The sequence below is a fragment of the Pseudorca crassidens genome, chromosome 8 (genome assembly GCF_039906515.1).
Source record: "Pseudorca crassidens isolate mPseCra1 chromosome 8, mPseCra1.hap1, whole genome shotgun sequence".
Lineage (NCBI taxonomy): Eukaryota > Metazoa > Chordata > Mammalia > Artiodactyla > Delphinidae > Pseudorca > Pseudorca crassidens.
The window spans coordinates 106,012,812-106,037,905 of NC_090303.1; the positions used below are offsets into that span (position 1 = coordinate 106,012,812).

Consider the following 25,094-nt stretch of genomic DNA (forward strand, 5'->3'; position numbering starts at 1 on the left):
GATGTCGAGCCTGTGACCTCGTCCAGTTATTAATAAGAGCCATGCTTGCTAGATGCCCACTTCTAGAATATGATTCAGAGGCCAACCCAACCAATGTGACTGTGCTGGGAAGCCAATCACAAGCGATGAAGCCCCTCCGTCCCAAGGCCAACACGTCTTCCCTGCGTTCTGCCTGCATCCGGACGCCCGGAGGCCGGGTGTGGAGACCATGCGTCCCTCCCAAGGGCTGTGGAGGAGACAAAGTGAGGCAGGTCTTTCTGCCGCAGGACGGCTCCCAGGCTGTGACGGGCTGACGAGCCCCAGACATCCCGGGAGGGCCAGCCTGTTGGCCACAGAGTATCTGCTCCCACCTTGAGGGATGCCATTGCTTCCCGGACAGTTTGATAAATGCTGACTGTGTCTCAAAGTATCCTGCACTTCATCTCACCTTAACGCTTTTCTCCAGCTGTGTCATTTAGGGATATTTTCTTTCCATTTCGAGAACGTATGCTCCTTGATATCAGACCTCCATAAGTGCTCTAGAATCCTATTAGTATAAACACTGACAAATACTTGTCAGTATAAATACTGACAAATATTGATTATAAATACTGACAAAATGAATTGTCCCCAACAATGGCAACTACTCAGAATAAGCAGAAAGAAAAACATACCAGTGTTCCTGCGTACCAGCCACGGGCGCTGGGGCAGAGTATGAGCCTCTAGTCTCATGACTGCCAAGATTACAGGACAGAACGTGTAAAACCCTCGACACACGGCCTGGTCCACGGTAAGTGGTCCACGGATGTGAGCAATGAGTACGCCGAGCATCTCTACGCCCTCAGACACTTGTGATGCTGTTGGCAAGAGACGTTTTCACGCGTGAAGTTACAGCCGGGACCTGAAACCGATAAAAATGGACCTTCCCCTCTTTGGGGGCACTACACGCCCCTCGTAACTGTGCACGTTGGGACGCTGGGTCAAAGCACAGTCGAAGCTGCGGTGACAGTGGGATTCTGTGCGTCCCTTATTCTGCCGCACGACTCGGGATTTTCTTTATTCTGCTTGTCTGAGCACGGGGAGCCTGGGGTTGCCCGGGAAGGGGGCTGAGCAGACCCTGGGCCTCCACGGAATTCCAGTGACGCTCTGCGGGCAGAACCAGGACCAGCGGGCTCACGGCTCGGGAACACAGCTCCGCATGGCGTGAGGAAGACTCTCGGGCCCGGGCCCCAAGATCCCCTCCCGGAGCAGCTCCGCCTGGGCTGCGTGACCCCTCGGCAGGTTAGGTGTAATGGGGAGGAGACTCAGCCCTCAAGGGTGGAGGGACCAGCTTGTCCTCAGACTGTCCTCACGCCACAGCCTGATGGCTCTAGGCCATGACCACAGGGTTCAGCTCGGTCTTTTTTTTCTAATAGCGTGAAGCCACCATGAAAGAGCAGGGCCACGGAGACGTGTCCAGTCTTGGTTTCCTACTCGCTGGGTGAGTTATGCAATCTCCCAGATGCTCGCTTGTCTTGCCTGGGAACTGGGGATGTTGACACCTGTGCATCGATACGCTTACAAGGCAATGAGCCCTGGGACATTCAGCAAATCCAGGATCCCTTCCTGACTCTCTGGAAAAGCCTGCAGAGACCGTTCTCAAGGGTGGAGAGGAACACTGTCCCTCCTTGGGGTGCAGAGTCACGAGAGGGTTGACTGGAAAGTTGGGAAAGCGACTGTCAGACCACAGGGAACAGGGAACACGGAATTTGCTAACTGCAGCTAGTCCCTCTGTCGGGATGCACAACCGGGTTAGAGACGGCATGGCCACGGGACCCAGACAGCCCAGCTCTGTGGACCACACGCTGCTCCGGCCCCATTATCACCTGTGCCCCGGGACCCAGAAGGCACATCTTCCTCATCTTGTCCTCAGGGGCCCCTTTGTACCGGTTCCGGGGACACCCGATGTGCCCGACACACAGGAGGGGGTTGTTACAGCCGCCGAGCAATGACGTGACCTCACGCGCACACCCCACGGTGCCACCTTCCAAGAGCTGTTCCTACGGAGCTCTGCCATGCTGTGGACAATGGGGAAAAAGAGAGGGACTGGGAGAGGGAAGCCCACCGGCCTCCTGGTTTTCCTTTTATTGGCCAGTGTTGACAGGAGTTCTCAATGTCTGAGCCTCGTCTGAGTGTTTAGGATTTTGCTGAATGAAAAGAAAGAGACCAACCTGGCCTGTAAGATGCATCATTACAGAGTAGCCACAAAGAGAGAGACTGTAATCTGAGCGCCATCTTTTACCGTCATAAAATTAAAACTATAGACGAGAGATGCATTTGAATAAAATACAATAATTTAAACATTTATTATTTCATTTCTTTATAGTTCATAAAATAAAGTGGCTAAAGTAAAGTGGCTAAAAAGGTAAGAGTCTTTAAAGTATTAAATCTCTCAAAGGGAATTTTTCACACTCACGTTTTGGAAAAAAAGATGGATAATAAAAAATATGAAAGGGCTCATATAAATTCTGAAATCAAGGCACATCTGATGAACACCTGGAAACAAATCTCAATTGGCTTAATTGACTCCAAGGCGTTATTCATGATCAATGTGTTAAGATCTTATTTTCAGAACAAAATTTCATTTAAAAAGATTCACCTGCCAGAAGTCGGCCACGGTTGCAGGCAGCGGTCCTTGGGTGGCGATGTACGCGGGCTTCCTGGGGTCGTGGTCCATCTGCGGAGACAAGACCGCAGAAGAAAGATGAGCTGAAGAGCCAGGGAGTGAAGGGCCGGCTGAGGGGAGGGGCGCGGCGTGTCCTGTGCTGACAGTCCCAGCCCTCGACCCACACGTGTGCGGAGTGGGAGACGCCGCCGCTCCTCCCCACGGCCCCTCCTGACCCCAACCTGCCTGCGCTTTAGGCGGGGCCTGGGGCTCCCCGGCGCCTGGAGCCTGGCGATTGGGGCTGAATGTTTTCCTTACCCCGGGATGGAGGTAACTGAGCAGCGTCGGTAGGAAAGGAGGCCAGTGACCCAGAGACCAGATACCAGAGCGTTAACCCACGCACAGGCCGCGCTAGGCAGGGTGGTGGGGACGAAGCGAGGGCACCCGGGGCGGCACCCCGGCCACAACACGGTGACCCGTCCACGGACGCGTGTGAGCGCAGAGGAGTTCGGCCAGTGTGCGCAGGCTTCACGGCCACCACTGGCCATGCGCAGGGTTCGAGGTAACGCGGCCGAGGTTAGCGCTGAGGGCACTGTGCTGGGCAGAGGGCAGGGGCACTGCCGGGGGCCTGGAGGGATCTAGCAACAATGCCCCCCAGGATGAGTTACTCCCCTCCCGTGCGGGCTTGGTTCTCTCTACCCCGAAAGGGGCTAGGGCCCAGAGTCCTCCTGGGGCCTGAGAGCCAGCGTGACACACGCTGCCTAGTCTGCCAGCAGCTGACTCCCTGTTCTCTTTCCACCTCGCCAGACAAGGACCGAAAACAAACAAAGGAGAAGGCCGTGGGGGGTTACCTGGCTAGGGGATCTGTCCGAATGCAGCCTGCTGGCTTTGAGAGAGGGAGTTTGGCTTAAAAGACCTTCATTATAACATCTAATTCAAAGACTAAGCAGAAAAAAAGGAACATGAGAACGAAGGCTGGAGAAGCAAACAGGATTGCATCAGACGGACGGGGCTCTTTCCCCTCACGCTGGCGTCCCAAGAAGACAGGAAGGGACCGGGCGAGGTGTTATAGCCAAGACGCCCTTGCTGTCCCCGCCTTGAGGCCCGCAGAGGCCTCCCCCAGAAGGGAGTGGGCGGGTCTCCCCTTGGGGGCAGGCGGTTGCTCACTTATCAGACTGCACAGCATCCTTCATTCTTACCCATCCAGCACCAGCTTCTACGCTGCTGACACCAGCGTTTGATGAAAGATTTAAAATGCTCCGCACTTGAAGGTACTTGTTAAGAATACATCTCCCAATACAGTGAAAAACACAGAGGGTGCGACCACACATGATTCTACGGCGACATGTGAGGACGTCAGCTGTAAGCCCCGGGTCACCTGAAAGCCCCCTCCGAGTTTGGGTGTGAGAAGAGCCTGCATGAGGCGCGTCCGCCTTAACACGAATCCCGTGAACCCTCCCGCAGCGCCCGCCCGTCAACACTTTTGGGGCCGAGGGGTGTCAGCGTGAAAGGATGCCCCAGCGCACCTTATAATTATGTGCTCCATGAAAGGGGGAAAGGGCACAAAAGAACAGGTGTAAGTTATTGTCACAGAACAACATCTGACGCTAGCTGGGGGGGGAGGGGCAGGAGAAAAAGCTTATCGTGCATCTAATGTAGTGAGATTCATGACTGAAACCGGAAGTGCACGACACACACAATACAGGTAAAATTACGTTGCTCTGCAGCTGAAAGCCCCAATTAAAATGTTTCAGTAGAAAAACGCTTGGCAGAAATAAGGAGTTTTATGTTCAAAATATGCATTCGTTGGGGGTGACAGCTATTTATGGAGACCCCATCTCTTCCCTGCAAATAGTTCTGCATGAAAGTAAAGCCCCGCCTCCTTCTCAAGTGTGCTTTTCTGCCCAAACAATTCAGAGAGCAACACAGTTTAACATCGTGAGTACGTTCAGCCTAGCACATGTAGTGGCTTTCACAGTGAGAAATATGCGATTGAAAGTAAACATCGGAACAGGGTTTCGGGAGGGTAGATAAGGCCCCCTGTTGCGGGAGGTCCTGATGTCATGGTGTTCCCATCTTCCCCATCCACTGCTCAATCCGACACCGGGACCGGAGGACACGGGGCTGGGGTGAGGGGGAGGGGGGCGCTCATGGCCCATCACTCCCCTCCCCCTTGGCTGTGTCACGTGGCTGCCTCTTGGAAGGCAGTAAGTGATCACAGAGCGGTGACGTGCCACCAGTTGAACAGTGACTGAGATGACCACACCACCATCGCCTCATCCCGTGCACATCCTGTTGGACAGAAAATAATTCTGGGCAGAAGTACTCTGTGCGTGTAGCAAAGATGAGGCCACGGGAGCCTCAGCCCAGTTCTGTGCAACTTTGAATGAATGAAAGTAAAGCAAAAATTGAACTAAAGGCACTGAAGTCTTACTACACTTAGGATCTCCAAGGTGGGATAAGCGTAACTAGAGGAAATCGCGTCCGTTTCTACGGACACGACTTCTCCATCGGGAGCTCTGGCTGCCAGCCCAGCGTGGTGGGTGATGATGCCTCCACCTCCAGCTCCTGGTGGGGATGAGCATTGGCTTCTGCTGACATCTGAGCTGAATCTTCCCCCGTTCTTCCTTGTTGTTTCCCATGTCTCTGTAGTGTACTTTTTATCTATAGGACTGTTGTGATTATAAACACAAGGTCCAGCACTGTGAATGAAGTCAGGGTCTCTGGCCTCAGTCTTAGTGTCTGTAAAATGGGTGGGGCAGGGGCGGGGAGGTGGAACTTGGTCTCTACGGGCCCTTTAGCTCTGGGATTCTGGGATTTTTTTCAGAAAAAGCAGACCCCCAAAGTTTGTGTTCAGTCTACTGTTCATGTGGCTGGCTGAGTCTTATATGAAGATACCACATGAACTAGGTATCTTATATGAAGATACCACATGAACTAGGTATCTTATATGAAGATACCACATGAATTAGGTATCTTATATGAAGATACCACATGAACTAGGTATCTTATATGAAGATACCACATGAACTAGGTATCTTATATGAAGATACCACATGAACTAGGTATCTTATATGAAGATACCACATGAACTAGGTATCTTATATGAAGATACCACATGAACTAGGGGGCCCGCAAGGTATATCCCTATGAATTTCTAAGTGCATGGTTAAAAAAAAAGCTAGCGATTTGGTTCAAGCTGTGGAATGACAGTTATAAGTGAGCATGAGTAACTAGTTCTAATCTGCATTAAAAAATGTAGCAATATTTCCCCAATGTTCCAAACAAAACTCATCCTAAAAACTAAGCCTTCAGCATGTTAAGACCAGGGCGCCTGTGTTCTGAAGCCTTGAAGGGTGACAGGCGGGGGGGCTGCCGGCTGGTGCGCAGGTGAGGGCAGGGCCGGTACTGCCCCCGGACCACCTGGTGGCCCAAAGTCTCAGGGGAGGTCTGGGCCAGCCTCTGGTAGGGGGCCCACGGGGGTCACGTCTCCTACCCTGCAATCTCACTCAAGGTGAACACGCAGGTTATCTTCCTGTATTCCTATCTGCCCACCTTACACCTGCTTTTCCTAACATGTAAAGCAAATTCCACAGATACTTTCTTAAAAACAAGAGAACATCAAGCCTGAGTTTTCAAGTCACTTTCCCAGACACCAAGTCTTAATGTGAGAGTTTGCTGGGAAATGATAGCATTAGTAAAATCAGTGGGAGAGAGTCTGGCTTTTTCTTCATATTCTTATGAGTTGAGATTTACTTAAGAAAAGTATAGGCTATAAACCAGAATTATACACATACAGATGTTTGCCTGTAAATCCGGAAACCAAGGAACCGGCCCCCATTTTGGCCAATTTCTTAGGACGTTCAGGGCATCTGAGCAGCCATCCTTTTCTCAAGAGTCAGTTTGTATCTACTTAAATTTGTTAAACGCATTCTGAGTTTAAAAATGAAACCATTTCCCCCCTTCATAAACAGAGAAATGAAGAGGAAGTTTACTTTCAAGTGCTGTTGGGATGTTCAGACTTGCCCCTGGTAAGGGGACTCGTGTGCTGCTGTGTTGACGCCCGCCACCCCTCAGTCCACGCCTGGCAGTGACCAAGCTCCGGTGCGGCTGACGGAGTTCTCCCGCAGACGCCCCACGCGGGGAAGCAGACTCCCTGTTTACTTTCATGACCTCTCACTTCAGAGCAGAGGTTGCACATTATTCACTACTGGATGGCTTTCCTGAAATTTAGTGACGACTAAGTACAGATATGACAGACGTGGTTATCGTAGTTTTATTCTGCAGGGTCACGGGCTTCTTGGGCTCTCGTTGTAAGCTCCGCACTCAATTCTGCTAGGAAACTCATCAACATCGGACCTTCAGTCGTTTCAGGAGGAGGCACCGAGGATTTCTTCTAGCTCATGCTTCCAACCCAAATTTGCACAAAAAAGAACTGTGGCATGAAATAGAAGGAGCACATAAAAGACACCGAAAGATCACTCGCCTCTCCTGGCCTCACCTTCTGACTCAGGTCCCTGCCCCGTCAAGCCTGAAAGGCTGTTCTGAATTTCTACCAACAAGAGAGAGACGGGGAAGGCACAGGAGTAGGGGCTGCTGGTGGGCGGCTTCCGGGAGAGATGCAGTTTCTCACCAGCACCCTGTCCTCATTGAGTCCTAACTTTAGCCTGAAATAGCTCCAACGTCTGGAAGCCGGAACCCATAACATGGGGGAGGGTCGGGCACCCCCCAACACTGAACCCCCGTCTCTGAGACGTGAAAAGGATTGCTTTATTGCTCATTCTGGCCCTGTCACGGGGTTCATCCCAGGGAAGGAGCCCAGCAGGAGAAGGCAGCTCTTTCCCTTCTACAGACCATCACCACGACCCCTGTGTAGGGACCAGGTCCAGGCAGCTACAAAGCCCGCCCTCAGCAGGTGAAAGATGCGTAAATCAATGGGGCTTTGCCTTGGTTTTTTGAATTTAGAATTGATGGAAAAATACCAAACTCAACAAGTGTGTTTATTTAGAAAGACTGATTGAACGGCTCCAGTTAGGCCTCTGAACACAGACGGAGCCAACGTTTGAGGTCTACTCTGCTGGAGGGAAAGGAGTGCGTCCTTAAAAATAACCCCAGAAACAAAGGTCTGAGCTCAGACGGGTGCAGACAAGATGCTGCCCCCCGAATCCCTTTCGCGCCGCAAGCGTGTTACGCGGTGCCCTCGCTGTGTGGTTGTGCGGTGTCAGGAAATGGGGCCGACCCACGGCACGCTGGAGTCATGACAATAAGGTTTATACAGCAGATGCACTGAAAAATGGAACCACCATGATGACAGCCGTCTATCAGCGGTTCTGCTTGCGATCAGACGGCGAACTGTCTCAGCCAAGGTCACCACCGAGGACGGCAGGGTCTGTCGTTCACCCAGGGCGCTCTCACGAATCCAGAGATGACCCCATAACCACCTGCCCCCTCCCTCATAACCTCACAGCGCCGGAGCCCCCAGGACGTGCTGCGTCCTACACGCCCGTATTTGACTGAAGCCAATGTGAGAACTTACTGAGCTGCCCTGACGCTCCCCGGAGACCAGCGTCAAGAACCACGGTTTAAGGGGGACACAGCCCCACCTGCTCCTGCCTCTCTGCTTTGGGCCCAGGTGCGCCCACCACGTGCCCTGAGAACCCCTGGCAGGTTCCTCCCACCAGCTGCTGACCTACATTCACCCCCTGCCAGCCCCTCTTCCTTCCCCTTGGGCGGCCCCCGACTTTCCCCTGCGGCCTCTCCCCGGGTGCAGGGCGGGAAGCCGCGAGGGAGCGGCAGGCTGTGGCCGTGAGGGGCTCTCCGGAGGCTGGGAACACCTGCCGGCCAGAAGGTCTCACCTGCCCCCGTCCTCCATCACACCCGCTGCCAGAGAGGCGCTGCCGCACCCCCTCCCTCGAAGGGAAGACCCCGCCCGCTGCAAAGACCGGAGGAGACCGGCCTGCAGTTTCCGACCTACTTCTACGTCATCCATCACTTCAACACGTGCCAGGGTTGGGTCTGGGTTTTCCTGTTTCCCCCGAACAGGGAACAAGGGGGCCTAGGAGCCCTTTACACAACCAGCTACGAATTTCCCCAAAACCTCGGGTTCCAGCAGTAACTCGTCAGGGCGCTGTTGCTGGGCCCCTGGGGTGACCGGGCTCAGCATCCCGGCACCACGTTCCCTTTGCCTGGGACTCAGCCTCGCCTGGGGACCAAGGCATCAGGAGTGGGCAGGGGGCAGAGCGCCAGCCCTGGTCCCTGGTGGAGGCCGGTTACCCGGTGGACACAGACCGGCTATCTGCTATGGAATCAGTGCCCGGCCGGCCCGCTCCCGCCCGCCCCCCCGGGAGCCTTGGTGCGTGGCGGGCAGTACTCACGATGGGGCTGGCGTTGATGTAGTCAGAGCTGCCGTGGCTGTTCTCTGATTTCAGCCGGATCCGGGAGTGGTCGTCTGCAAGCCCCAAAGCAGAGCGTTAACCCGTGCAGGGCGTCATCCAGGGCCACCGCTGCCCCCTGCCCCCAGGTCCCGCTGAAGGCCGTCACCGCACCTCCTCCCTCCCTCCCTCCCCCACCGAGGGTCCTTCAGCCCACGAAGTGGAGCGTCAGGGTGTGCAGGGAACCTCGTGTTTTTCTTGTGTCAAGTTCCAACGCCAAGGCTGGGTGCTCCTGGGCAGAAGCTCATGTAGTGTTTGCCTTTAAATAACACGTATTTGCTAACACAGAGAAAAGAAACATCATCGTGCATATGAAGCTATTAGACCATCATTCAGTACATACAATTCTGTCGTCTAGAGAAGGTGAAATACTCGAGATTACAAGAATGTAGCTTTACAAGGAGAAAAGAGCAAAAGAAAATGCAGCGGAAGAGGGTGCGGGGAGCAGTGTTCACTGGGGACTCACCGACACAGAAACGTGCCTAAAACGGGCAAAACAATTTGACGGGTGTTGAAACCAGACGCTCAGAGGGGATTAAGGACATGTGATCGGTCACAGCTTAATGTGTTTGCTATGTGACTCATCCCTGACTTTGGTTCTGGACTAACCACCCTCCTGCGGTCAGTGACAGCTCTCTGCCCGTTTTCAGGAGCTTTCACGGCCAGCAGGGCACCCCCGAGAGTCCCCGTTTCTCCCACCTTCCTCCCCTTCCTCCGCAAGGTGCAAACTTGAAAATGGGACGCGCCGAGCTCCAGCATCTTGTACGGCAGGGAAAGCCTTCCGGCGGCCCCCATACCACCCGCTTCTGCTGAGAAAGCCTGGCTGCAGCCCCAGAGCTCAGGGTTTCCACGGCGATGAGTGTGTTACCCCAAGTCCAGGTTCCCGGCATTTCAGCCGCGTCTCCCCACTTCCTGCTCCCAGCCCTGGGAGCAGCTCGGCAGTGGGGTCAGGAGAGCACGCACGGGGGCTTTGCTGTGGTTTGTGTCTCCTTCCTTTCTCTGGGAGATCTTACTTATTTACTTATTTTTTGTTTTAAACAGTTCTGGGGCTTGGGAAACTTGGCGAGGCCTAAACTGATTGAACTTGGAAGGTATCGTCCACTGGAGACTGGACGCCATCCTATCCGTCTTATTGAGGTGTTAACGTTGGCTTTTTCCCAGTAGAGACAAGACAGGTAAGAAACATCTAGAGACAGGGAAGGGGTTCACGCCTGACATGTTTACCTGATCACAGGTGACACGGACCAGACGCTGTGGAATGTTCTGAAGGTGTTTACAATGGCAGCGGCCAAAGCCCCCCGCTAAGGTGTGACCAACGATTCAGAAGTCCCCTGGACTCAATGGCTTTGGGGTCCTGCACAGATCTGTTCCTGAGAGACTGAAAACTGGCTGTGGCAGGAAGTTGAAATAAAACCCACGAGAAAAGTCGGTCAACTCTGACATTCCAAAGCGCTACAAACACTCACCCCAAGATGGAGTTCAAGAGGCCCAGTTTTTCAGTGTATGTGTGTGGGGGCGTCCAGACATGTCAAAGCCAGAGACGGTGGGAGCCGCTCAGAAGCCGGGCCCTTCTCTGAATGGGGACCATGCCTTCTGCCTGCACACTGAAGCCTGGATACACAGAGCAGGGCTTCTAGCTGATTCCAAAGGGTTCCCGAGGGTCTCCCAGGAGCCCCCCTCACTGCAAATATTCTCCACAAGCCCACTTCAGGTGTCGCTAACAGCAGCAGTTGGGCTGCTCCCAGTGTCTGAGAACCCGTTACCCAGGGCAGGGCTGCTGGCCATCGCGACGGAGGGAACCAGGGAGGAGGGCCCGGAGCTTCAGAGGGTGCCGTTCACACCCAGGGCGGAGTGGCCCCCTGGTCGCACTGAACAGGCCCAGGACTGGGGGGCTGCCGGGTCCCTCTCATCTCCACAGGGCCCTGCAAGCAACCAGGCTCAGTAAACAAGGGCCAGCTGGATTTTCTAGTCGGAAAATCAAGAAAACGTGTCCTCAGTCTGGGAGTCTCGGTGAGCTTGAACCCCGATGGTTCATGGGAAAACCTGTTTTGAGCAGAGACGGAGCCTTAGCTCGCTGTGAGGACAGCTCCCAGCGTCCTGCGTCCCTGCGGGCACCGGTCCAGCCACCTTCATCCCCGCAGGGCACTCTTTCCAAGATGCCACTGAGCCTGGGACAAGGGCTTCCAAAGCTCAGAGTTCTACCTTCCCATCACATATTTCATATTGCAGCAATGTGTCGATTTAAAAATTAACAGTGGGGCTTCCCTGGTGGCGCAGTGGTTGAGAGTCCGCCTGCCGATGCAGGGGACACAGGTTCGTGCCCCGGTCCAGGAAGATCCCACATGCCGCGGAGCGGCTGGGCCCATGAGCCATGGCTGCTGAGCCTGCGCGTCCGGAGCCTGTGCTCCGCAACGGGAGAGGCCACGACAGTGAGAGGCCTGCGTACCGCAAAAAAAAAAAATTAACAGTGAACTTTTTTTTTTTTTTTTAGTGTGGGACCATCTTGAACCTCTCTCTGAAACACTGGGGGCCATCCCAGAAGGGCCAGAGTCCGGCGGAGGGTCGGCTGATGTAGCAGGGACGGTCCAGTGGACATTTCACTCGGCCGGGCAAGTCTCAGCCATTCTGTGGTTCACTGTTCCTGTTCTGAGGGTGGCTGCTGTGTTCTTTGTGATGCACAGGGGAGACAAGGCTGCCTGGCGGGATTACCGGTTCACTCAAGGTCAACAGCGGGGTGGAGGTGAAGCCAGGGCGGGGCTCCTGAGCAAATAATCCCCCCTCCTCTGTGGATCCGCGAATACCGTTCCTCTGTCTTCTCCGTTATAACCACAGAGCAAGAAGTTTTACAACTACAGCGCTTACATTTTAATGAAGAGCTGGGTGTGTCCTCCAAGATCCTGTTGTGAGACTTCAGTCAGACGCCAGGAAGCAAGGAAATTCAGGTAGTGTCTCCCGCTGTACCTGGCTCTACAACCCAGTTATTTTCCTCTCATAAGACCCACAGTAGTAAATTTTATCGAGGCGGGAAGGAGAAAAACACCTACTAAGGAGAAACTTGCTGAATTAACCCTCTGTGCCTGTTCCCTTTCTGAAGCCCTGAAGAATCTGTGTACCGTCCCCGTGTTCAAGAGCGGTGCTTGGAATGTCTGTAGCTTCTCCCTGTCCTAATGTTTCACGTGTATCGTCCTCCTGCTTCCTGGAACACTGTGCCGTAGACGGAACAGAGTCCCTTTTCCCCATTTAGGCTGAGAAACTGAGGCTCTGAAACATCCAGTAATCGACCTGGCAAAGACCCAGAGCTCAGGGTCCAGGCTTGACCCAGCCTGGCCACCTGCTGGCCCGGTGATAGTCGGGTAAATGATTCAGTATCTGGAAGTGTCAGATTTGTCACCTAAAATGTAGGAAAACGATATCTAACTCACAGGCTTGTTGTGATAAATGGCTTCTATAAAGTGCTCACAGAAGGCCTGGCAGAGAGCAAGGGATTTAGGAACCAGTTCAAAAGATGACAGAGGGACACACACCGAAGTGACAAAAAGTCAGCTGAACCGGCAAAACTCATTGTGTGGTATAGGACGAGTTGTAGTAAATAAGGATGGTTTTCATAAATGCCAACAGAAGGAGTAAGGTCTAGAACTGCTTCTTGATCATGACGAGGGCAAAGGAGCCTGGAGCGAGGGAGACGTTGGAGGACACTGTGGCTTAACGATTCAGGCTTCTTTCTAGCCCGTGCCGTGCGTAGCCCGTGCCCACGTTCCACCAGAACCCACCCAAGGAGAGTGTGTGGAGGCCTCCCCCGCCTGTGACATCGTCTCCTAACATGGATCTTTAAGGATAGCGTTTCTTTAGCCTCCCTGATCGTGTCCCTCACACCGAGTGCACCGATACGTGCATGAGTCAACATAGGCGAAGTCATTGATGCTGCCGGCGGTAACGCTGGCGGTAACACGAGTTAGGCATCTGCAGAAGCCGTGGGTGGACACTGGCACCTGCCATGGGATTTTTTCATCCAAGAGGTCTGTCAATATTCCCCTGGGGCCCTGCAGCTGTCTCAATTTTCTGTTAAGATTGAGATGAAACCATTACACTGGTTGATGGCATTTCCTCTACTTGGAGGGTATGGCTGGTGCAAGCGTGCGGTGCGTCTGTGACGGGCCAGCGCTCTGCCGGGAGGGCTCTGAGTCTTTCTTGGAGACCCCACACACCGGGCTGTGCTCACAAATGGCCCCAGCGCCACCACTTCTTTCCTGAATTTCCTGGGTCCCCTGACGGGTGAGCAAACCACAAACATCACCTGAACTTCTCCACCAGCTGTTAACGCCAGACGCATGTTCCCAGCCAGTGACACCTGGAAGCCAGTGACACCTGGAAACGTCTTCATTGACTTGGCCTTGTCACAGCTGAGGCAAAGCCATAAATGTTTGTATCATGTCTGTTGCAGGACTCTGAGAAGCTAAGTGTACGACACGTTCCTCCACAGACCCAGGAGCTGGAGGATGACGGCGTGAGCGCGAAGCACTTTTGCTCTGAGGCGGTGAGTCCTCCTTGGAGTTCAGCTCACACTTCTTTCCACCAACGCCCCTTCCTCAGGAAGCCCGTGAGCAAGGGCTCTGCTCCCGTGAAGAAACCCACACCTCAAACCACAGGACCATCAAACGTTTAAGGAGGAAAGCAGACACTCGTGCTCTGCGCCTCCACGGCTCAGTGCCGGGCAGACCGGGGCGTCTGGGGCCCAGGGTCAGCACACCTGCCGGCGCCCCGGCGGCAGGAAGACAGGCTGGTTCCGTCCCTACCCAAGAAGCTGCCCCGCAGGGGACGGCCCACAGCCCGAGGCTCACGGCTGGCTTCCTGGCTCCAAACACGCCCGAAGCAGGTCCCAGAGGCACACGCATGGCCTGAAACGTGGTCTGAAGACTTCATCTCGTGTCTCATTTCTTACTTTCACCAGCATCTCTGTGGATCTCTCAGAAAGCAATCCCAAAATAGGCTCGCCATGCAGCTCGGCGGGTGACTGGCCGTACAGGCGGGTGACGGGGCTGGAGCAGAGCAGGAGCCCCTGTTCCAACCTTGCTGCTCAGCACGTGCAAGGAAAAGGTCCCTCTGGGCTCGGCCTCCGTGCCGAGCAGAACAGGCCCAAAGGTTTCAGGAGGTGGCCTGGCACCGCCCTGCCAACCACTGAGCCGTCCAGGGGCGCCTGGTGTCGAAGGCTGAATTGTGTCCCCCCCAAAAAAAGATGTGTGGGTGCACTAGCCCCCAGGACCTCGGGATGTGGCCTTATTTGGAGACGGGTCTGTACAGAGGGGATGGAGTGACAACACGGTCATGTGGGTGGGCCTCAGCCCGTGCCTGGCGTCCTTATAAAAGGGGGAGTTTGGAATCAGACACAGGCAGAGGAAGGATGACATGTAGACACGAAGGCCGAGGAGAGGGCCTGGGACAGACACCCCCTCGAAGCCCTGAGGGGCCAGCCTTGTCATATCCACCCTTGTCCTGGACCCCGGCCTCCAGATGGTGAGGACACAGCTCTGTGGCCTGGACACTCCCGCCCCCGGAGTCGTGCCTCCGTCTGGGCCTGGCTTTCTCACAACGTCCTGTCTGCCCTTTTCACATGTCTAACGTCTTCCAGTTCCCTACGTCTTCAATGATGAGGCTGACCGAGATGACCAGAAAGTTCCTACCAGATAAAAAATGTTAGCTTTCTATGAGAAAATTAGCCAATAGGTGTGAGGTGGTCCCTCATGAACCTGGGAGAGGGAGGGGAAGGAGGGGGAGGGGGAGGGGAAGGAGGAGGAGGGGAAGGGGGAGGGGGGAGGGAGGAGGGGGAGGGGGAAGGGAGGAGGGGAGGGGGAGGGGAAGGAGGGGGAAGGGAAGGAGGGGGAGGGGAGGGGGAGGGGGAGGGGGGAATGGAGGAGGGGGAGGGGGAGGAGGGGGAGGAGGGGGAGGGGAGGGAGGGGAGGGGAAGGGAGGAGGGGGAGGGGGAGGAGGGGGAGGGGAGGAGGGGGAGGGGGAAGGGAGGAGGGGGAGGGGGAAGGGAGGAGGGGGAGGGGGAAGGGAGGAGGGGGAGGGGAGGGGGAGGGGGAAGGGAGGAGGGGGAGGGGGAAGGGAGGAGGGGGAGGGGGAAGGGAGGAGGGGGAGGGGAGGAGGGGAGGGGAGGGGGAGGGGAGGGGGAGGGGAAGGAGGGGAGGGGGAGGAGGGGGAGGGGAAGGAGGGGGAGGGGAGGAGGGGGAGGGGAAGGAGGGGGAGGGGAGGAGGGGGAGGGGGAGGGGAGGAGGGGGAGGGGGAGGGGAGGAGGGGGAGGGGGAGGGGAGGAGGGGGAGGGGGAGGGGAGGAGGGGGAGGGGGAGGAGGGGGAGGGGAGGAGGGGGAGGGGGAAGGGAGGAGGGGGAGGGGGAAGGGAGGAGGGGGAGGGTAGCTCTGCAGAGAGGTCCCAGCAGCCCTGGTGACTGCGTGGGAAGAGGCTCCGGGACCCAGCCCTGGGCCATGGTGGGTACAGCGGTGACACCAGGGCACCGTCCTCGTGCCTGGAGGGCAGGATGGCGTGCAGCACAGTGTGCAAATGTTTGCTGGCAGCACGCGTGTTGCACACACACAAGAACAACTCTGCATAATAAGAGCAGACACCAACCAAGCAAAACCGTGCCACCTGCACCGTTCTACCCAGAGACCATCAATCAACGGACCTCTGTTACGCATCTTCTCTGAGTGAGGGCCTGCATCCCCACTGCCCCCCCAACCCCGCTGAGCTGAGGAGGGCCGGACACAGACGGCAAAGGGCGTGGCCTCGGAGGGCCCCTGTGGGGGGCAGCTCACACATGTTGAAACAACGTGACAAAAGTCTGTGTTCTACTGAGCACAGTGTTGTCACCAGAAAGCAATCCCGGTCTCCATCTGTGCTGACCAAGGGTGGACGGGGGTGGACACAGGTGTCACCTTCAGCTGACAGTCACAGCACCTGACGGGGACCCAGGCTAGTATTGCTACACGTCTAAACTGAACTCTAATAAGGAAAGAATTGCTCGGTTGATGGTAACCTTGAGAGAACAGTGGCCAAACCACCTTAAAGTTTTGAGTTGCCAAGAAAGAGAATGCTAGGCATTTAACACATAACCAGATGAGGGAATTCTGTTCCAGAGACTCCAAAAGGGCGCTGAGCCAAAGAGATGGGAAACCCTAAACGTCAGAGTTCTGATGACACAGTGGTAAATATCCTGAGTAAGAAAACGAGAAAGACATCCAAAGAGACCAGGGTGGTCCGCAGTGTGAAAGACCACGTACGGAAGACGGAAGCGCGCACATAAGCCAGGATCATCAGAAAGGCTGACGTCCCGGGTGGGATGGTGCAAAATACACAGGGGATAACAGGGGAGTCTGTGCACCTGTGTTTGTTTAAACCGAATGAAGCCTCTGTCTGGTGTAGGTGAAATCGTTTTGGTAGATAACAAACAGAAAATCTACTCAATTACAGTTGCGCTGTGGCCATCTCTATCAGAGAATACCTTTTCAAACCAGCAAGGACAGAGAAGAGACAGTTAGGGGGTCGACAGACGCTGGGGGCCGATGCTCACGGGCAGGTTCTGGTCTCCGGTCCCGTGACCAGAATAGGTTCTGCGAGTCCTCTGGGTGCAGCGGCAGCGGGTGCTGGCCATGTCCATGGCGTGTCCTTGGGATGCACAGTCTGGCCACGGCTGGTTTCGACCTCACTGTGTCCCTGGGCCTCTGGGTCTCAGGTGCGTGACCAGAAGAGGGGAAATAGCGGGTCTGGGAACCAGGCAGTCAGCTTCCCAAGGACCAGGCCAGCCTCCTGACTGGAGAGCTTGTGAGGGTTTCGAGGGAGGGTGGCCGCCAGGAGAAGAGGAGCTTATTAGGATCAAGTCACGTCGGAAAACCAAGGGGGTTGTTCTAAAGTTACAGAGGCTAGAGAGACGCGAAGTCCAAAAGGCAGTTATGAACCTTGACTGCATCTAGTTAACTAACCGCTGTAGATGATATAACTGGAATATGTGGGAGCATTGGAAGATGGAGTGGAATGAGCGGCTAATAGGGGATTCCTGATTTTCTTAGTCGCAACAGTGGGGTCGTAGTTACGTAGGAGAAGGTCTTTACTTTTAGGAGACACAGGCTCACGTATTTAGATATCACGATGCCTAAACCCCACTTTGAAATAGTTCAGCCAGTAAAGAAGTAAAGCACACACACTGATCACACAAAAAAGGCAAAATACGGAGTGGCAGCTGTGCGGACTCTCGCTGGTGGGAACGTAGGCGATCGTCAAATGATCATCTCAACCCGAGCATTTTAAAACTTTTGCGATAAAAAGCGTGTGGGGGGAATTATGCCAAGCTGGCGACACTGCTTCTTTGCAAAGTGCCTCTGGACTGGCCGGCAAGGAGTCCCCCGGGGTCAGGAGGGCAGGGGGCAAGCCACGTCGCCCCCTGACGCCCCGGCTCACCTCTGGCTCCAGGCTCGTGGGTGATGGTGTAAATGGGACACTGCACACCTGGCCTTTTGCACGGTCTGCTGTGCGGGGATCTCCTGGGCTGCACGGGAGGGCGGCAGGCAGAGAGGGGCTCACGGAGCAGCCCCTGGAACAGTCCTTCCTGGATCCGAGTCTGCCTGAGGGGGGCCTTGGTAGGCAGCGCCCTGTATTCATCCCGTTGAATGTGGCTCTGTCCGTGACTCGAAGGCAGGTAAAACGTGTTTATAAAACGTGCGGATGGAAAAAGGCTGAGGGTGACCGTGGTGACCAGAGGTCAAACTCCCCTTGACTTTGAACAAGGATTCGTTTATCAGCAGTGAATGCAGAGTTCAATTCCGTATAAGGATGGACGGCTCGGGGCTGTGCCCTGTGATGTGCCCATTGCACGATGAACGGAAACCGGAAACGTGCAGGTCAAGGAGGAAACACAGCCCGTTGCGGCCCTTCTGAAGGCTGTGATCGGCCTCTGGGCGCAGAAACCAGAGCGGGTTCAGAAGAGGGGCCCAGCCCCGGCTCCCGCCTCTGCGAGCAGCATCGGAATGGGACGGGGAGAAGCACAGACACCCGGTGACAGGAGGTTGGATGTCTTACACATCCAGTGGCCCAGCTTCAAGGAAAGGAGTGAAGAGAGGGCAGAAGCTGAACCTGAGTGCTGAACTGTGCAGACGGTGGCGCGGCCCCCAGCCCGCAAGCAGCCCCTCTGCCCTGGGGAGGCTCCGGCGGGGCGCTCCCACAGCCCAGGGGCCCACCTCCAGAGGCTCCGCACATGCACAGCCCCACGGGAAGGCCCGGGCGCCTCCTCCCCGTGTCCCTTAAAAGCTCTTCAGTCTCCGGCAGCCCAGCTTCTGCTGTGATGTAGCAAAGGAAAAGCCTTCACAGAATTGGCTGGATAGTTTCTTGTCGCCACCAACACACCTACAGCCTTCCCAAATCCAGAGGCAGTTACTCAGCTGGTTCAGAGGCCGAAAAAAGGGAGTGACAAAAAGACAGCCAAGTCAGCAACTTCTCTGGACACTTAGCTTCTCGTGCAGCCGCTTTACGTGAGGGGAAGAAAATCCTGCTTGCTTGTTGGATTTAGGAGAATTTCCCACGACTGATGGCTAGAGGCTGAGCAGGTCACTCAGATGGGGCTGAACCAGAATACTCGCTGCGGGGGTTCTGCTGGGAGTTGGGAAAAATATGGAAACCAAAGGTTTGTCTGGAAGTAGATAGTTTTCTGTGTGTTTCAAGGGAAGCGATGCTTTGTCGAGTACCGTGGGCCCTGGATGTACTTTAGACGTTCCTTCTGTGGAGGTTCGAAGTCTGTGTTCCTGTTCCCGACTCAGAAAGTCTCAGGTGAGTCCACGAAAGCACAAGGGGTTGGTGTCCCGTCAGCACAGGGCACCCGGGCTCGAACCCCAACACCCTCATCTGCCCGACGGGGGGGAGATGCAGGAGGGCTGGGGGGTGGGCCCGGGGCGCTCGGGGGCCGCACTCGATGTGCTCAGCCTGGCCGCTGGCCTTTCTGTCACACGTGGCCGAAGCCTGGTGCCACCAGGTGGCGTGGCTCCCGGGAAGAGCCGGGCCAGAGTCGCTCTGACCCTCACCCGGCCCGTCTTCGGGGCAAGGCGGGGGGCCGAGCTGTGAGCTGGGTGAGCAGCAACGCCCGAGAAAGCTGAGCTGCGGGAAACGGCATCACAGACCCTTCTGTCCATCCTCACGTGCCTGTGTCTTCGGCTATACGTTCTCTCTGGGTTCATGTCTAAGTATTCCTGTGTCCGTGTGTCTCTCTCTTGTTATTGTAACTCAGAATCACAAACATTTTTCTGTTTAAGATTGCACACCAAAATAGCATCATATTCCTGTTTTTAATTTAAAAAACAGATGAGCGGAATATTGCATAATTCTTTTTAAAAAGGCAAAAAAAAAGAATTTAAAAATTAAATTCTTTAAACTTCTGAGCTATAGAATTAGACCTAGCGCATGGCCAGCCAACATCTCATGAACGCTAGCTGCCTTGTCCTTTGAAAGACAAGTCACTTGTAGCTAGAATCTCCGGGCTGTCAGCGATGGGAAAGTCGCTAGCCCGGCCGCCCTTGAATTTCCCACCAAACTGCCAACTGGGACGTCTTCCAGCCTCAGCTGGAACGGCCCTCGTGTTGGCGGAGGTGGGGGGAGAGACGTTTCGGGGGCAGCAGACGAGCAAAGATGTGGAGGGGCTGGGAGGAGGGGAGCCTGCACACTGCCGGACTGGGCGGGGTCCAGGTGGGTGGCCCGGGGGGCCGCTGACCAGGGAGCCAGGCAGTAACTCCCCTCTCCCGGGTGGAGGATGGACATGAGGAGAAGCGGGGCAGGAGCAGAGCTGCTTCATGGAGGGAAGTAAAGGCAGGAAGGTGGGGTCCAGCCAGGGGTAGGGGGGAGCAGAGTGGGCCGGTACCGTCAGATCCAGAAATGAGGGGCCTCGCTGGAGGTGACGGGAGAGGATAAGGGCAAAAGGAGCAAATGCAGAGAGAGATGGCCCCGGGGTTTCCATCCCAAGCCCCGAGTGAGGCTGAGTGACACGGGTGGGTGCTGTGGGGAGCACGTCGAACACACGACGCTGTCGTGCACACCCCACTGTCCCCGGCTGGGGCGTCGACGTCGGCTTCAGGGAGCGGGGCACGTGGAGGCCACCCTGTCAACGCCCTACGCTCCATCACGGACCATTTCTGCGCCATAAGGAGTGAACAGCCGGACAATACGGAGAGGTTTCAGGAAGAGGCGGCGGTTCTCCCTGGTGGAGTTTGGCGAGACCAGTAAGAGTTTAAGTGAGGCCATCGCCGGAGGGTCCTGCCTGGGAAGAGATGCCGGTGGAGATCTGAGGACAGGATTTCCTCTAAAAGTTAAGGAGGCAGGAGTGTGGAGGACAAAGGTGGGGACGCACTTGCCGGGACTGGACCTGCGCGTCTGGGGAGGCTCTAACTGCCCGCTTGTCTCTGCAGGGTACTGGCCCCTACTTCCTGCAGGACCCCGGACAGGCGACAACCTAGGTCAGGCTCTGGGACGGCCATGCCGGTCAAGAACAGTGGCCTGTCTCTAACGCCCAGCGCCAGAGTCCAGCCAGGAAGGCACTTCCCCTTCAGAGCCCTGGCTCCGGCCCACGTACAGCAGGCCCGAGGCCCTGGTCCCCGCGGGGCTGAAGCACCACCCCAAGGCTGAAGACAGGACACCCCACGTGCCTGAGGTCCTGGCCTGTGGACCCATCGCTGACTCGGCACAGACGGAGCCCAGCGGCCGGCCGGGCTGCAGGGCACGTAGACGGGAACGTGCCGTGTTGTGGTTGGCTCGGTGGAAGGGATGCTTTGAACTTGAGTATTTACCCTACAGGGCCTGACACCCGAGGAAGCCTCCAGGCCTGGGAGCACGCTGGATCCAGGCTGATGGTCTGCCCCCAACACCACATTATTTAGGGTGTAGTTGGAACACCCTCGCACCCCCTAACCTGGATCCTCTCTGAGGACAGTGGCCAAGCTTGGTTGACTGGGTGACCCAGCGTCTGTCAGCAGCTCTTGGCACAAGTAGGTGCTTAATAAACATGTGTCAGTTACTGTCTTTTCTGCTAAACATAAAACTTACAAATCGCAACAGCTCCTATTTTTAGAGCTCTTTAGGGAAAAGGCCCTCAGACGTCACAGAACTAGTCTGAACACTGACTAAACAGTTAGAAAAGACTTACACCCAGAAGCAGCGCGTTAAGATTTTACAAAGGTGTGTAATTCCCAGGCTGGGGCTAGAGCAGCACAGGAGTGTGTCTCTGCTCTCGCTGTCCCGTGAGCAGGCGTGGAGTCGCTGCCACTTGCTACGAGACAGGACATCTGCTGCTGCGTCTCCCAGGCCGGGGGGCGTCGGAATGGCAGCCCGGCCGCGCCTTTGGGTGGTGCCAGGCTGGTCCCCACTGGCTCCACAAGGCTGGGACGGGGCTTGTGACCCCGGGCGTGCTTCCCTGCGAGGGGGCTGGTCTTGCCTGTGAGCCCCAGCGTGGCTCTGCTGAGCCCTCGAAAAGTCAGCCCACAGAGTTCCTCCTGCCGTGTGTGAGGTCTGCACGCATCTCTCCCGTCTTCCGTCACCACGACAGTCACTCGTGCAGTCGGCATTTACGTCAGACACTTTGGTCACAGACACCCCCCAGATCCCCTCCCCCTGCAGGGGGATGTGTAGTAACCACAGCCCAGACCGGCCTGGAACCTGCTAGGACACAGGAGGCTGGTGTCTCTAGTAAAGTGACAGGAGGAGAGGAGGTGCAGGTGGGTGGGAAGACGCAGACTCGGCCCGCCCCTCCTTTAGTCCTCCGTGGGCCTCCGCACCTGTAGGTCACTCGTCACCTCACGTAGTGTGAGACTGCAGGGCTGGTACCTTCCTGTGTCCCCATCTCCTGGCAGTGACTCCTGGCCATGCTGGTGACACACTGTCGGGCTGAAGGCTGCGGGGGCACCTGTGTCTGCTCCTGCTGTGCCCACAGCCTGCCCGGCCCACGTGACTGCCTGTCAACTCCTCATGGCCCTAAGTGTTCAAGGACTACGGTGTGAGGCCAAGTACAAGTGAGGATGAGGCTCCAGGGTTCAGAAACGAGCCTCGCATCCCAGAGCAACGGCAAGTGCTCGCTGGGATCTCTGTGTCCCGCCCGTGGCTCCAGGACTCGGCCGCGGGGCCGGAAGGAAGAGACGGCTCTGTGTTTCGAGGCTGGTGTCGGGGGCTGGCTCAGAGGGTGGTGGTCTCCCTGCCCTTTACGTGAGATGAATGGATGGACCCAGACATCATCATACTAAGTGAAGTAGCTCAAACAGAGAAAGACAAATGCCATATGGTATCACTTACATGTGGAATCTAAAATATGACACAAATGAACTTACTTACAAGACAGAAACAGACCCACAGATATAGAAAACACACTTATGCTTACCAGAGGGCAAGGTGGGGGGATAAGTTAGGAACATGGGATTGACATGTACACACTGCCATACATAAAATAGATCACCCACAAGGACCTGCTGTACAGCACAGGGAACTCTACTCAGTGTTTTGCAATAACCTGTAAGGGAAAAGAATCTGAAAAAGAATATCTATCATCTGTCTATCTATCTACCTATTTATTATCTATCATCTATCTATCATCCATCTATCATCTCTCATCTATCTATCTATCTATCATCCATCTATCATCTCTCATCTATCTATCATCTATCATCTATCTACCTATTTATTATCTATCATCTGTCTATCATCTATCATCTATCTATCATCTATCTATCATCTATCTACCTATTATCTATCATCTATCTATATATCATCTATCTATCATCTATCTTATCATCCATCTATCATCTCTCATCTATCATCTATCTATCTATCATCCATCTATCATCTCTCATCTATCATCATCTATCATCTATCTACCTATTTATTCTATCATCTGTCTATCATCTATCATCTATCATCTATCATCTATCTACCTATTATCTATCATCTATCTATATATCATCTATCTATCATCTATCTTATCATCCATCTCTCATCTCTCATCTATCTATCATCCATCTATCATCTCTCATCTATCTATCATCTATCTATCTATCATCCATCTATCATCTCTCATCTATCATCTATCTACCTATTTATTCTATCATCTGTCTATCATCTATCATCTATCTATCATCTATCTATCTATCTATCATCTATCTACCTATTATCTATCATCTATCTATATATCATCTATCTATCATCTATCTTATCATCCATCTCTCATCTCTCATCTATCATCTATCTATATATCATCTATCTATCATCTATCATCTATCTACCTATTTATTATCTATCATCTATGTATCTATCATCTATCTATCATCCATCTATCATCTATCTACCTATTTATTATCTATCATCTCTATATATATCATCTATCTATTATCTATGTATCATCTATCTATCTACCTATCTACTTATCTATCCATGTATAACTAAATCACTTTGCTGTACATCTGAAACTAACATGACATTGTAAATCAACTACACTTCAATAAAATTAAAAAAAAAAATGAAGTGAGAGGACGTTTGCTGGCAGAGAGGGCAGACGGGCAGGAGGGGAGGACGCTGCAGCCGCGCGAGCGCAGCGGGAAATCCCGGGGGGCAGGTGCGGCCCATCCCTACCGCCACCGGCCGCCCTCCCGGCCAGAGCCCCGGCGGTACGTACAGGTGAGCACTGCGGGGCAGCGGTTCTTGGGCGCGTTCTCCTCCCTCTGCGCCACGAGCGAGCTGTCGGGCTCGGCCTGGTAGGCACACAGAGCCTCCCACTCCTTCTCCAGGCGGTTCTTGTTCTTCAGGTGGTCCTCCATGTAGGCCTGGAGGGAGAACGAGAGTCAGGAGCGCCAGCCGGGAGGGCGCGGGCCCCTGGCGGTGACGGGACGCCGGGCGGCCCGTGGGGTGCTGCCCACAGTTCCCCTGCTGAAGGGGGGTAGGGCTGGCTCGGGGCCTGGTGCAGGGCCGAGGGCTAACCAGACGCAGGGGGTGCGGCAAAGGCTGCCCCGTGCTTTGGTGGTTGGTTCAAAGGTGGTCACGCTGCGTTTGCCGCGGTGCCAAGGGGGGCGGTGAGAACACCCAGAGACCGTGAAAACAGACGCACACACCGCAGACCAGGTCTGATGCGCCAGCCCAGAGGTGGGATGTGTGTCCAGCCAGGAGCGAGGTCACGGGATGGGCGCAGTCACGGAGGCTTATGGCGCCGCACTTTGTGGGAAGAGGTTTAACACAGCGCGGGGGAGGGGCAGGCACGCGTGCAGGTGTGTCCGGTGCGGCTGGGGACAGAGAGAGCCCAGGGGCCCTGAATGTCTGGCTGGGCATCCAGGCTCTGAGGTCAGGAGTAAGGGAGGTTTGGGAGCCGGGTCTGCCTCTGTGCTTGGAAACACGCACAGGAGGACCCTGCTCTCTGCATCAAAGAAGGAACGTGCTCAGATACACGAAGAAGCTACCACCGTGCTACACGGAGGAAGCGAGCTGGAGCTGGGTTAAAAAGCAGGGCCCACAGAAACGTGTTTGTCAGTAACTTCAGTCTGAGAAAGCACCTCAGTTGTCATGCTCTGCACTCAGTCTCATTTTCTTTTTCCCCATCGCAGAGAACCACTGCTTACCAACAGATACTATGATGCAATAATTGTTTGAAATATTTTCAGTGAAAACTACGGAACACACTGTTTGAAAACTATTGTATTATCCAAGCAAAATCGTGTCCAAGTGGTTTCTCTTGGACAGAAACGGAAACCACACCCTCCCAAGATCCTCCAGAGCCTGGGCCAGGCGCTCAGCCAGGGGTCCCGGTGGGGACAGCCAGGAGGCGGGGGGACCCTGCCCGGCACCATGGCTGCCGTTTAGTCCCCAGATGAGGGCTGCCTATGCGCAGGCCCCAGTCCAGGGAGGGAGCACAGGTGTCACCAGCGGTGACGACAATCCCGCCACTCGCCACACAGTCGAGGGCAGGGAGCTCAGACGGGGCCTTCGCTAGGGCTGCCCCCGCTCCCGTTTCTGTTGGCACAGAAGTCATTTTTCTTGAAATTGGC

General features: G+C 55.0%; 1 protein-coding gene across 2 annotated transcripts in view; it reads right to left on the reverse strand.

The window, feature by feature from the left end:
* The window catches only part of PTPRN2 (protein tyrosine phosphatase receptor type N2), a 690,682-nt gene that overhangs the window by 38,711 nt on the left and 626,877 nt on the right, over window positions 1-25,094 (reverse strand). For both annotated transcript variants that reach the window (XM_067747597.1, XM_067747596.1), the window contains 3 exons: window positions 23,735-23,882; window positions 8,998-9,071; window positions 2,618-2,695 (listed from right to left, as the gene is read on the reverse strand). In XM_067747597.1, coding sequence (XP_067603698.1) covers window positions 2,618-2,695; window positions 8,998-9,071; window positions 23,735-23,882 — 300 coding nt within the window. The remainder of the gene's footprint in view (window positions 1-2,617; window positions 2,696-8,997; window positions 9,072-23,734; window positions 23,883-25,094) is intronic.